The 14,517-nt window shown below is 36.8% G+C and overlaps 1 protein-coding gene across 10 annotated transcripts in view; it reads right to left on the bottom strand.

Moving 5' to 3' along the window:
• TMEM87B (transmembrane protein 87B) overlaps nucleotides 1-14,517 on the bottom strand; it is a 55,521-nt gene that overhangs the window by 2,442 nt on the left and 38,562 nt on the right. For 6 of the 10 annotated variants that reach the window (XM_072770230.1, XM_072770229.1, XM_072770235.1 and 3 more), the window contains exons 16-19: nucleotides 10,122-10,195; nucleotides 7,553-7,605; nucleotides 5,139-5,169; nucleotides 500-4,010 (exon numbers count right to left, since the gene is read on the bottom strand). In XM_072770230.1, coding sequence (XP_072626331.1) covers nucleotides 3,951-4,010; nucleotides 5,139-5,169; nucleotides 7,553-7,605; nucleotides 10,122-10,195 — 218 coding nt within the window. In that variant the 3' untranslated portion in view covers nucleotides 500-3,950. Of the gene's footprint in view, nucleotides 1-499; nucleotides 4,011-5,138; nucleotides 5,170-7,552; nucleotides 7,606-10,121; nucleotides 10,196-14,517 lie in introns of those variants that run through there. The other 4 variants (XM_072770231.1, XM_072770232.1, XR_012004413.1 and 1 more) reach the window with 4 other exon arrangements.

Consider the following 14,517-nt stretch of genomic DNA (forward strand, 5'->3'; position numbering starts at 1 on the left):
GCACATTACTATCATTAATGAGTGTTTTCATTCCATCAGACTTTGCATGCAAATGGATTTTACAAATGTGTTAGTATAAACCTGTTAATTTAATTTTTAGAATTCCCCTTTTGTATTTTGCATTGAAAAAAAAAGATTTTATATATTTATTGAGAGAGAGAACACAAGTGGTGGGAGGAGCCGAGGGACCGGGGGAGAAAAACTCTCAAGTGGATTCCCTGCTAAGCGCAAAGCCCAACTCGGGGCTTGATCTCGTGACCCTGAGATCATGACCTGAGCCAAAACCAAGAGTTGGACATTTAACCGACTGACCACCTAGGCGCCCCATATTTTGGATTTCCTTGTTCACTACTGAGGTTGAACACTTTTCCATATCTGTTAATTACTTGCATCTTCTTTTTTAAGATTTTTGTTTATGGCCTGCCATCTATTTGGGTCTACGTTTCCGGCAGCTGTATATAATCTAGCACTAATAGATATTAGAATCAATCATCCAGAATTTCTGAAAGCATTTTATTAAAAGTCAAAACAAATATTAAGGCACAAAAATACATCAACTTTTCAAACAAAAATATTCGAAAGTTTTGTCCTACATTCAAAGCAACTTCTTCCAAATTATACAATAATTTAACCCTTTTAAATAGAAAAATATAACTTCTCAAACCCCTACGTTTTCTCCTCAAATACATGAATGATTTCCTAATTCTAGAGAAGTTTCTTAATGCAGTACTGAGCTTCTATATATATTGTACATTTCCTTAAAATCCTACTTCTGTCACTTATATACATTTGATATGTTTAGAACTTTAACCAATATGTTAAACTTCTGTCTTCTAAGTATAAGGCTTGGGGTTTTGTATTGCTTATTGCATGCTGTTGATCATAAAAAGATATATTAAGAAAACTAGTGATTTTTAAATCTAGCATATTTCTCCACTTTACACTAGTCAAGTATAGCTTAGTGCAATGGACTCATACCCCTTTTATCTCTTTAAAGTAAATTCTACCCCCAACATGGGGCTCGAACTCATGACCCCAAGTTCAGAAGCCACATGTTTTACTGAATGAGCCAGGCAGGCACCTCAAACCCCCTTTTTTTAAAAAAGGAGAAAAATCAATCTATATGTACATTTTTTATACTTTCAGTCTTGACATTATAGTAGTGCAAACATACTGTATCACAGAGGAAAAGTTGGTTTTCTCTATAGGATAAGAAAGATTTTAAAATGATCTCTTTACAGGAAAAGTAAAGGAGTATTATCTCTGTCTTAAAAAATGCACATATTCATCTATTTTTCCTTATTTCTGAAATAAATTAACAATCCTTTAAAGCAGATATTTAAACATTAATCTAATTCAAATCATGAAAATTCCCTTGTAAACAAATTCCACACATCACATAAATCCAACATGACTTGCATAAGAACACTTTAGCATTTTGTCTAGAAATACATAAAACTGAACTCTTATGCTCAGTTCCCTTCATTTAGAGTAAGAACCGTCTTGATGGCATCCCAAGAATAAACTGATCTGATAGCCTCAAAAGCTTGGGTGACCAGTTTCTGGACACTTCATGCAGAAGCTGGGATAATGAGCTGTACTGTGGCCCTGGGTATCACTTCTCCCCAGCGTCCTTCAGATGAACTACAGCTACAGCCCTAGGGCACCCCTCCTGTTTATATGAGGGAGCTAAGAGGACCCTCCACAGGAATACTCAATTCAGGTCAAGAGACATCAACTGACGACACAAGTATCACTGAAAGTGATAGATACTGCATATGCCCTTTGAAAAACAACATTTCTGATGAGCTTATCAGGAGGGAATCCTACTTTCTCTAGAAGATGAAAAAAGTTTGCATTTCAGCCTGTAGCTGAGCTATACACATCATATCCTTTATCTTTACAGCTGCAGAAAAAGGTGTTCTCACACCTGCTGCTGAGGTTATACAAGAGGCAGTCTCCCTTCTGCTCACCATCAACTCCCCTTCCTGCTCCACTCCATTTGTAGCTCCTACAGGCTGGAAGGCTGGCACCCTGTATTTCAAAATTCAGCTGGAGCCATATGATGAGCTAGTGGTCTGCCTCAAAGTCTGGGAATGGGATTAGATAAAAAAATGTTAGGAATGAGAAGGCAGGGTTGCCTCCAGCTCTGAAACTACTGAGCCCAGGGTAAAACACACCAAAACCAGAATGGATATAAATGCTGGGAAATGTAGTGGGTGGGGACCTATTATTGTGGAAGAAATGGAAGGAAAGGGCAACCCTGGTGGCTTAGCGGTTTAGGGCCGCTTGCAGCCCGGGGTGTGATCCTGGAGACCCGGGATCGAGTCCCACGTCGGGCTCCCTGCATGTAGCCTGCTTCTCCCTCTGCCTGTGTCTCTGCCTCTCTCTCTCTCTGTGTGTGTGTGTCTCTATGAATATATAGATAAAATCTTAAAAAAAAAAAAAAGAAGAAATGGAAGGAAAGAATGGAACCTGTAGTAACTGACACTCTTTTCCTAGGGAGGATGCCCCACACTGTTCCATGTTCCCTACTGAAAATAAATTTGAAAGTATCTTTCAAGGCACATTACTACTAGAAATTTTTTTTGTTAACTCCTATGACATGAGTAAATGAGAAATAAATTGAAAAGGTAGGCTCTTGAAAGAAAATGTTTTATGGCTTCACGATGAAAATTAATGGTTATATTTAAGTGTTGGTACTGGTTAAGACTTTAAATGCTTCTCAATCAAAATTCTCTGAAGTCATTCTCAATTCACAAGGTTAGAACACCTTCAAAAAAAGATATATAAGATTCTAACTTTTATTCCTATTCTTAATGTTCACTAGCCCTGTATCTTTGGTCACAAAAGCAGCAAAACATTCACATTTCCATCATACTACATTCAACTACCTTTCAAGTTTTGACTGTTCTGCACCTAAAATAATATTAAAACAAAAAATTTTCAAATCATATATTACATATGTAATGTAACAAAATGATGTGTAAAACATGGTTCAAGGTTAAGAAATTAATTACAAGATTAATAGAGATGTACTATGCAGGTAAATATATGTTTCATTATGAAACCAGATAAGCCAAGATTATGTAAAGGATGCTCTAGTGTCTGCAAAGTTCACTGGTAATGAGCCCCCCAGCTGCCCAGAGAGGAACCGCTCTGGGGAGCCATGCAGTGACCCCCAGACATATTCGGCAGCAGCACGTGTACTTACAGCCTGAGTGAGGGGACAATGGCAGAGCAAATCTTTGGAAGTGACCATCATGGCCTCTTTCCTGTGTACTTGTATTCCCCTGAGCTCAGACAGAGAGGACCTAGCTCTGTGATTTGATGTACATGGTGATATTTACAAACGAGGACTTTGTGCAGACCCGTATGTATATGTATACACACACACACACACACACACACACACCTAACCATACAAACATGCTTATGTTCTAAGGCTAACCAAGTTTTACTTAATTTCAAATTACTTCAGTATAAAAGTCAAAGAAAATTATTACTGCATCTAGTAACTCTAAACCCACGAAATGGAAACGCTGCTTTACCATACAGGAGAACCACATCATCTACCTTAAAGGTAGTTGAGGAATTGTAGGAGTGTTTATGTAAAAAATATTTTTAAATCTGGAACTGTTAAATTTTCCAGTGAGAAGAGAAAACCCAAATCCACATCCCTGCCACCTCTTAGCTAAGGGCATCTGGGCATATTTCGTTATCATAATACTTAGGTTATTTCCAAATCCAGGCAATATGATGGACATTAAGCTCACATTCCAGAGTAGCTTAAAATGGTCACCAAACCCTCCTACTAACTGAATTGTTGTAATACACAGATTTCCAAGATAATGCAATAAAACCTTGTTGCACTATATCAAAACAAAGCTCTTTTTCAGTCTTGAGGAAGTCTTTCACCGTTAAGTAGGTTTAATTTATATGGGTTCCAATCACATTATCTTTTCTGAAGAGAACATTTTTTCTGCCATTTCAGATCTGGTCATGATTTCCTTTAAAAAAAAAAAAAAGGATGATATGCTTCCAGATGTCGATGCTCCTTCCAGAACATAACAAAATTCCCTAATCTTTCAACAGTCACAATTTTGTGGGGAACTAATATATTCCACGACACATACAGAAATATTAGATATAGAAAAAAAACACTGGATAAGCCACACTTCCTGGTGATGTATGGTTGATAGTCATTGACAAGTTTAGAAAACTTGAACATCCTGCTAGCTGGAAAACATCTGGAGTTCAGAATTACCAGTGAGAAGCAGGAAGGGGGTTAACATGGATTTCTTAGGCACCTGCCTCACTTTATACAACTCATGTATTTTGAAATTATAAAATATTTATGACATGAATCCTCTAAATGCCCCCCTTTAAAAGTAATTTTTCATAGGGTATCTTTCTGTAGAGTTCTAAATCCTGAAGTTCAACTGCTTTATAGCCAGGTGCATGTCTACTGCAGCTTCCTTGAAACCTCCCGCCACTGTCAGATCAACCTGCTGTGGTTGCTCACCTCTTACCTTCAAGTCTACAGAGCTGCACTTTCTCTCCTATTCCACAGCTGTCACCTAAATCACACCTGAGCTACCACTCATTTCCCTCTACTGTTTCTTCCTGTAAGGTCATGCTCCCTACATCCACTCTTTAATTTTTACAATTCAGACTTCCCATCTTGGGCCATCCTTCAATGTCCAGATGATCCATAACTCATTTTTCTCCCCCAAACCTTCCCAAATTTATATCCTCTAAATCCTATCTCCTGCTTAGTAAATGAAAATGAGATAGAAACTCTATTTAATTCCTCAGCAAAACAGCTCAAGTGTAAGACATTTATTCAGACAAAATGCCATCTCAGAGTATTCTAAACTCTTATCAACATATAAGATGTTGGAAAATCATAGTCCTGAAACCTCATAAAATAATTCTCCCTTCCTTCACACCAACAAGTGTTTATCTCACTGTTGTTTTAAATGAGGATCGAGCTCCTTTATACTTTACTGACAAATCAGTGCAGTCTTCCAACCTGCTCAATCTGTAATCATTTTACAAAGTTCCAGAATTTCTTTCTGAAATACATTTTTACTCTGTGAAAACACCACCAAGAAAATAAGCAAAATATGTTTTACCTCATCTGAATCCACTAACACTGGAAGAGCTCTGAAACAAAACAAAAACAGATTAATAATGTTCTTAAAAGACTAGTGTATGTAAATAAATATATGCATATTCTGTGATCTACAAATTCTCATTCCTGGGTGGACACAGCCCACAGAAATAAACACCTAGGTTCACCAGCAAACATAGAGAGGAATTTTCATATTGTTCTTAATAGCCCCCAAACTGAAAATAAACCAAATAGGTGAACTGTAGTATATTCAGGCAATGGAATACTATACAGCAAAGAAAATGAATGGCTTGTCAGGGGATATATTTTTTTAAACTGATACAAGTAATCTACCATTAGAGACATGGAAACAGCAGCACATTTTGGAAAGTGGTCTTGTGATCTGGGAGGAAAGCAAAGAGATTTCTAGGGCCCTGGCGATGTTCTATTTTATTTATTTTTTTTTTTTTACCTGAGTGCTAGTTATACAAATGTGCTCTTATTGAAAATTTATTGGAGCTTAGGATTCTACACCTTCCAGTGTGTGTGCTATACTTTAAAATTTTTTCAGTTAAAAACTGAATGTAAAAATAATCATAACTTCAAAATGTAAACAACAACAACAACAACAAAAAACCAAAATGTAAACAAGGCAAGATAAAAAATTCTGGAGGCAAATATGTTGGAAGAATATCCATGAATACAGCATACAAATAAATAATTCCAAACATAACTGACACCTAACTACATATTTGTTTTTTAAGCCACTGCTATTTCTTACTTTATACAGCTGGACAAGTACCTGAGTAGTGATGTACTATCTAACCGACGTTGCGTGTTTTTGTGAGAACTTAACAGGGATGAATAAGCCTGACTCTAGTAATCATTTCATTATGCTTATGTAGAGCAAATCATCATGTACACTTTATATATATACTAAAAAAAAAAGAGAGATGAATAAACATATTATAAAAGGTGGTATTTATGGAATCAAGTATTTGTTTAATTCCCATATCATTATTACTACTGACTGGAGGTCTACCAGTGAAGGTACTGGAGAGAGAGTTATACAATATAACCTTTGCTTGGGAAAGAGAATATGGGTAGAAAGAAAAGCCAAGTGTATAGCCTCAATGTGTGATGATTGCCCTCGCTGAGAGGGAGAGCCTAAAGGAAAAGTCTATGTAGCTCTCTGCAACATGCAAGTCCCATTACTGAGAGACTTCCAGGATGCCATTTACAGAGTAGCCTATGGTGGAGGTAGAAGCAAGGACGAGAGACAAGCCAGGTGTGAGAAAAGGACCAGGTTAGGTTGTTGGTAATACTACTATTAAAGAAAATCCAGGGGAGAAGATTGCTTTAGGGGAAACGTGAACCAGAACCTAGTTGTCAGAAGCCAACCGTTGGCTCAGCACTGTGTTTGGAGAAGAACACTAGCAATCTTAAAAACAGTTCCTTGGTGAGGTTAATGACTATTTAAAACTTATTAATATGTATTCAGTGCATTGAAGAGGGAGGTGAACTCTGCTGTGTCCTTTATAGCTTATCAGAGGTAAGAAAAAGTTATACTATCTCATGATAGACTTCATCACATGGTAATTCATGATTTTTTTCAAATTGTCCAATGCAGGCAAACAGAATTTCATACTAGACAGGAACTGCTTAAATAGGAAGTAAATGAGAGAACAGAAAGGAAAGAAAAGCATATGAAAAGGTTATCATATCTGGCTATCCCACTGTTTGTTTTCTGTTGTGGAAATAGCTACACGGAATTCTCATGTCAAACAGAACCTTCACCTTGATTAGCTCAAAGTCCCTGAGGGGCTTTATCTGCACTCTGTTTTTCCTATGCTCATGTTTGTCCTCCAAAGGCTTCCCCAGCATGTATGGTATTGTAGTTCCATGTGTTTGAAAAAAATGTTTTACATATGTTTGAACTTTCTCATAATACAAAGTTGAAACAAAATAAAATGATTCTAATCCTGAAGAACTCAGATCGGGAAAGGCTGGAGTTGGTTATAGGCCACAAGTATTAAAGTAGTTGCTGTTCAGGGAAAAATGGAGGAGAAACAAAAAAGGCAGGGCTGTGTTTTCTTTGTAGTTTGACAGGAAATCAGTCATTCGCTAGTGATGGGGGCCTATAAAAACATATGGAGGTGGGGATCCCTGGGTGGCTCAGCAGTTCAGCGCCTGCCTTCGGCCTACGGCATGATCCTGGAGTCCCGGGATCAAGTCCCGTGTTGGGCTCCCTGCATGGGGCCTGCTTCTCCTTCTCCCTCTGCCTGTCTCTCTCTCTCTCATGAATAAATAAATAAATATTTAAAAAACCCAACATATAGAGGTACAACATTCGAAAAGCACATGACAAAGTATGAAAATTATCTCTTCATACGATATGCTAAATTTTAGACTCAAACGTTAACAGAGAATATTTACACATCTGTGAATGAAGAGGGAATATTTTCTTCCACCCACTTCAAATCTTCATCCTGTAGAAGTAAATATTTATATATTAGCATTTGCTTAGTATCTCCTGAAAGTAGAATGTTAAAATACAATGCATATAAATTTATTTTTTTGCATATAAATTCAAACATTTAAATTCAAATGCATGATTCTTTTCATTTCTACATATCTTAAGAAGTTGGCACTTAATGCCACACAGAAACTATGCCAGAATTTTCTTAAATAGCAAACAAACTAAAATTTGGATTTCAAAATTTTGTACTTCTTCCTGGTTTTTGTTAGATTCATAGGTATTACTTTGTGTCCTGAAAAACCACAGTAGAAACACAGTTGAGGGACACCTGGGTGGCTCAGTGGTTGAGCCTCTGCCTTCAGGTCAGGGCGTGATCCCAGGGTTCTGGGATCGAGTCCTGTAAAGGGCTCCTTGAATGCAGCCTGCTTCTCCCTCTGCCTGTGTCTCTCATGAATAAATGAATAAAATCTTAAAAAAAAGAAAAAGAAAAAAACACATTTGATTCATAAGACAGAGAACAGCAAGAATATTGATTTTTATTGTCTTATTTTTTGCTCCCAGCATTCATTATACTTAATTTGTTCAAGTTTATATATCATGAGTTTGTAATTTTTCAACAGAAAAAGATGACAGTAACAATACTCTAATTTTACAAAAGCTTATTTATTTCTGTTGCTTATATTTATGCTCATCTCTTCAGAGACAAGAAAAGGAAAGCAGGTCAGTCATGGTATCTGTTTTTTAACAGAACTTGCTTATGGTTATCTCACTGAGAGAAAGAAAAATAAAGGGTATACTAAGTATTTTGATTTACAAAATAAATCAAATGTTTCTTTGTGATCTACCTGGCTCATGGAATACTCTGGTTCTAGTATTAATCACATTTTGCTCACCTACAGACAAAGTGATAGAACCAGTATTAACAAGAACCCCAATTCTCTGAGTGAGTCTCAAGAAGAATTAGGTTATGAGTTTGGGCTTCTGGTCAAGAGATGACTGCCCGTAATTTAAGGAAATGAAAAAGTATACCCTTGATATGTTTGTAAGTATTGAGTTTTATTTTATTATTTTTTAAAGATTTTATTTATTTATTCATCAGAGACCAGAGAAAGAGAGAGAGGCAGAGACACAGGCAGAGGGAGAAGCAGGCTCCATGCAGGGAGCCCGACGTGGGACTTGATCCTGGATCTCCAGGATCACACCCTGAGCTGAAGGTGGTGCTCAACCGCTGAGCCACCCCAGGCTGCCCCGCATTGAGTTTTATTTTATTTTTTTATTTTTTATTTTTTTATTTTTTTAAAGATTTTATTTATTTATTCATGATAGTCACAGAGAGAGAGATAAGGGCAGAGACACAGGCAGAGGGAGAAGCAGGCTCCATGCACCGGGAGCCCGACGCGGGATTCGATCCCGGGTCTCCAGGATCGCGCCCTGGGCCAAAGGCAGGCGCCAAACCGCTGCGCCACCCAGGGATCCCCCGCATTGAGTTTTAAAATAAAGTGAGACATGTTCCTAAAACAAAAGGAAAATATCTTAATGAATTTAAAGTTTAACAGCTCTAACATCAGATAATTAAAACTGATATAATTTTTTAAATGTTTGAATCACCATAAAACTATTCAAAGAACACATTTTAAAGAATTATTACCAAAAATAAAAATGAAAAAATTTACCAAAACCAAAAGATCAAACTGTTCTCATAGATCATCTGATCTATTAGAACTTGTAACCATAAATTTTATACTCTATTAATCACAACATAATACAATTATAAGAAAGCAGAATATAAAATTATGATAGGCACTTCTACTATGCCTAATATGCATAAAATATTTAAAAACTCCTCTCTACTATTTTACCATATTATTCAAGCTTGCACAGTTCTATAACAAATGCTAATTTTGTTAATTGCATAGGCAATACATAAAGTCCTTTCTTATTAGATAACAAATGTTATCTGAAATGGCTTCAAAAATCACTTTTTTTGAATCATTTTCAAAAATCACTTTAATACAAGCTTCTACTATGTCAAAGCTTCTCAATCTTTAATGTGTGTATGAGTCATCTGTGGGATCCTGTTACAAAGCAGATTCAGGGGCAGCCTGGGTGGCACAGCGGTTTAGCGCTGCCTTCAGCCTAGGGCTTGATCCTGGAGACCTGGGATCGAGTCCCACATCGGGCTCCCTGCATGGAGCCTGCTTCTCCCTCTGCCTGTGTCTCTGCCTCTCTGTGTCTCTCATGAATGAATAAATAAAATTAAAAAAAAACAAAAAACAAAAACCAGATTCAGATTCTGTAGGTCTGAGGTGGGCCTGAGCCTATATGTCTAACAAACCCCTGGGTGATAGTCATGCTGCTGGTCCAAGAACCACACCCGAGAAGCCAGGATCTACAGCAGTTACAGTCATCAGACTTAACTAGTATCACTGCTTGGTAATATTGATTTTCATACAAAAACAGTAGAAAATGTTTTCCTGACAGTCAATGAATGTGACACAGACTCTATCAAATATATACTATACTCACAAAATTATCAGAAGTAGCAGGTTTAGCTGTTCCATTGGAAACCGTTTTAGAGACTCTTAATTTTATTCCTTCAGCTATAATGAGAAACATTATGGAGATAAATACATAAAATCATAAAATATTATTTTCCTTCACAATCTCACATTTAATTACCCAAAAAGATTTATATATGTTTATATAGAGAGATTTACATATATACTAATTACTTATATATGTATATATTTAAAGGAGAGTTAATAGCAGGAGCTTCTGCAGGGTGCTGGCTTTAACATACCACTTGGAAATATAGAAGGGATGGCAAAAATTAATAGATTTCACAAATGTTTGCAATAACAACCAGGTTTTCAAGATGCTAGTCTGAATTCCAATTTAGAGGAGTTTAAACCAACAAGCAAACATACCTACATATTTCCTTAAACAGTTTCAATACATTTTAAAGTTTACAGATTTAAAAAATTATTCAATTTGCAGTATCATATTCAAGAATAAAACACATCTTTGGCTATGACTTTTACTTCTCCGATGTGTACTTATGGAATGTGCCTATGGTAAAAATAAGATAGGAAAGAGTAGGACTGGGATACTTGGGTGGTCAGTGGTTGAGCGGCTGCCTTCATTCAGCTCAGGGTGATCCTGGGGTCCTGGGATCAAATCCAGAATTGGGCTCCCTGCAGGAAGTCTGCTTCTCCCTCTTCCTCTGTCTATGTTTCTGCCTCTCTCTCTGTGTCTCTCATGAATAAATAAAATCTTTTTTAAAATTTTAAAAATAATATAAAATTTTAAAAAAAAAAGGTAAGAGAAGGATTTTTTCCTTTCCTATTTGACCAAGGCTCTCCTTTTTGCCAGCAGTTTTAGAGCAGAGGTTAAGAGCATGAGTCCCGGAGCTAGACTGCCTGGCTCTCCCTATGCAACCCTGGGCAAAGCAGTTAACTTTCTGTAACTCAGCTTCCCCAACTACACAATGGGGATAATACTGATATCTACCTTATAGAGTTCTGATGAGCATTAAATCAGTTACTGTATATAAGGTCCCTGATATGTAATCTATATTCCATAAGTATTCACTTTAATTATTACAATAATTTGCAAATTGTGCTTCTCTAAAAACAAGGACAATTGGTACGTTATGATCATAAGTTGATATAATAAATGAAAATGAGTTTCCTCAACCAAAAAATATTTCCACGGGGCATTTAAAATTCCAACATTTGAGATTTATTCTCTTAGTGGGGCAATACACTGATTTTTCAAAATTGAGGCACAATATATATAATAAAATACACAAATTTTAAGTATAATTTTAATTTTAAGTAATTTTAAGAGACTTTACAAACATACACACTTGTGTAACTACCATCTCAATCAAGACATTTAACATTTCCATCATCACAGACGGTTCTTTAAATTCCTTTATGGTCAATCCTAAACATACCAGAAGCAACCATTGTTGTAATTTACATAATCACCATAGCTTAGTTCTTCCTGTTTTGGAACTTCATAATAGAACCATAATCCATGGACTCAATATTCCTTTGGAATTGGCTGCTTTCACTTAACATAAAGGTTTTGAGATTTATTTATGTTGTAGAGTTTTGGTTACTTTGGTTTGATACCGAACAGTGGCCCATTGTGTGGGTATACTACAAATACTTTATCCATTCATCTGTTGATGGACATTGGGTTATATCCAGTTTTAAACTACAAAGAATAAAGCTACTGAAAGTAATAGTGTATAGTAGTGTCTTTCTGTGAAAATCTGCTTTCATTTCTATCATTTTCTATCATTTTTTCTGGGTAAGTATCTTAGGGTGGAATGGCTAGGTTGTATGGTAGGTATATGCTTACCGTTTTAAGAACCACGTTGTTTTTCAAAGAAGTCTTACTACTTTACATTCCTTCTAGTACTGTGAGTGATCTAGCCGTTCCACATCCTCTCCAACATTTCATGCTGTCAGTCTTTTAAATTTTAATCATTCTAATGGATAAGTGGTGGTTTATCACTATGGTTTTAATTTTCATTTCCCTGATGACCAATTATACCGAATACCTTTTCATGTGCTGGTTATTCCTTTGCCTTCTTTGGTAAGGTCTATTCAAGTATTTTTTTGTTTTTTTACAAATTATAATTTATTGATTTAAAGGAATTTTACTTATATCCTGGATACAAGTCCTTTCTCAGATATATGCACTGAGGATCTTTTATTCCAGTCTAGGGCTAGATATAAGTCTTTTGTCAGATACATGTACAGAGAATCTTTTTTCTATTCTAAGCCTGGCCTTTCATTTTCTTAAGTTTCTCTTGATAAGTATTTTAATTTTGGTGGTCTAATTTACCAGTTTTTAAAATTTTATGGTAACTGCTTCTTATGTCCCAAGAAATTGTCTGACCCAAGGTTATAAAGACATTTTCTTGTTTTCTTTTAGAAGAGTTATAATTCTTTTGTTTCTGTGGGGTTTTTTTGGGGGGGGGAGGGGCTGAAGGAGAAGGAGACAGAGAATCTTAAGCAAGCTCCACACCCAGTGTGGAGCCCAGTGTAGGGCTCGATCTCACAACTCTGAGATCATGACCTAAACTGAAATCAAGAGTTGGATGCTTAACCGCCTGAGCCACCTAGGCACCCCCAGAAGAATTATATATTTTCCCCCCAGAAGAATTCTAGTTTAAATTTTCCATCTAGGTTTGTGGTCCATATTGAATTAATTATTATTGTGATATCTGTGGCAGGAGTCCAGCTGATTTTTCCTCCATGTGTTTATCTAGTTATTCTAGCACTTTTTATTGAAAATAGTATTCGGGGGCAGCTCGGGTGGCACAGTGGTTTAGCTCTGCCTTCAGCCCAGGGCTTGATCCTGGAGACCCGGGATCGAGTCCCACGTCGGACTCCCTGCATGGAGCCTGCTTCTCCCTCTGCCTGTGTCCCTGCCACTCTCTCTCTCTGTCTCTCATGAATAAATAAATAAAATCTTAAAAAAAAAAAAAAGAAAATAGTATTCTATCCTCATATAACATCTTGGTGCCTTTCTCAAAAATCAGTTGACAAATGAGATTTCCAGCTTGGAGCTACTTTAATTATTGCAATCCTGGGCAGCCCGGGTGGCTCAGCGGTTTAGCATCACCTTCAGTCCGGGGCGTGATCCTGGAGTCCTGGGATGGAGTCCCACGTCAGGTTCCCTGCATGGAGCCTGCTTCTCCTTCTGCCTGTCTCTGCCTCTCTCTCTCTCTCTCTGTGTGCCTCTCATGAATAAACAAATAAAAATATTTTTTAAAATAATTATTGCATCCCTTTATTATTATTATTAATTTATTTGTTACTTATTTGAGGGAGGGGAGTGGCAAAGGGAGAGGAAGAATCTCAAGTAGGTTCCATGCCTAGCACAGGGCCTGATATGGGGGCTCAATCCTACAACCCTGAGATCAAGAGTCAGATGCTTAACTGACTGGGTCATCCAGGTACTCCTATTGCATTCCTTTTTATTTTTTTTTTTAATTTTTTTTTTCATTTATTTATGATAGTCACACAGAGAGAGAGAGAGGCAGAGACACAGGCAGAGGGAGAAGCAGGCTCCATACACCGGGAGCCCGACGTGGGATTCGATCCCAGGTCTCCAGGATCGCGCCCTGGGCCAAAGGCAGGCGCTAAACCGCTGCGCCACCCAGGGATCCCTGCATTCCTTTTTATTTTTATTTTTATTTTTTTATTTTTATTTATTTATTTATTTTTTTTTCCTGCATTCCTTTTTAAAACAAAAATTTTAGGGATGCCTGGGTGGCTCAGCAGTTGAGCGTCTGCCTTTGGCTCAGGGAGTGATCCTGGAGTCCTGGGATCGACTTCCACTTTGGGCTTCCTGCATGGAGCCTGCTTCTCCCTCTGCCTGTGTCTCTGCCTCTCTCTGTGTCTCTCATGAACAAATGAATAAAATTAAAAATAATAAATACAATACAATACAATACAATACAATACAATACAATAAAATAAAATAAAATACATTTTAGTAACCTATTACATAGAATCAATTTGGTACTTCCAAAAAGTACCTTCTTCAAAATGTTGTTGCTTAAAGTAATAACAACAACAACAACAAAATCAACTGACGATATAGGTGTGGACTTATTTCTGGGCTCTATTTTGATACACTGATAGGTTTCTGTAATCTTCTGCAAATACCACCCTATCTTGATTAGTATAACTTAAAATTTTTATAGACTTGAAATTAATGTAAGTCCATTAATTTTGTTTTATTGAGATAATTCCCACACTGTAAAATGTACCGTCTTGAAGTGTATAAATTCAGTGGATTTCAGGATAGTCACAGAATTATATATCATCACCACTAATTTCAGAAGAATTTCATCACCCTAAAAAGAAACCCCACACCCATCAGTAGTCACTCACTA

Source organism: Canis lupus, chromosome 12 (assembly GCF_048164855.1).
Source record: "Canis lupus baileyi chromosome 12, mCanLup2.hap1, whole genome shotgun sequence".
Lineage (NCBI taxonomy): Eukaryota > Metazoa > Chordata > Mammalia > Carnivora > Canidae > Canis > Canis lupus.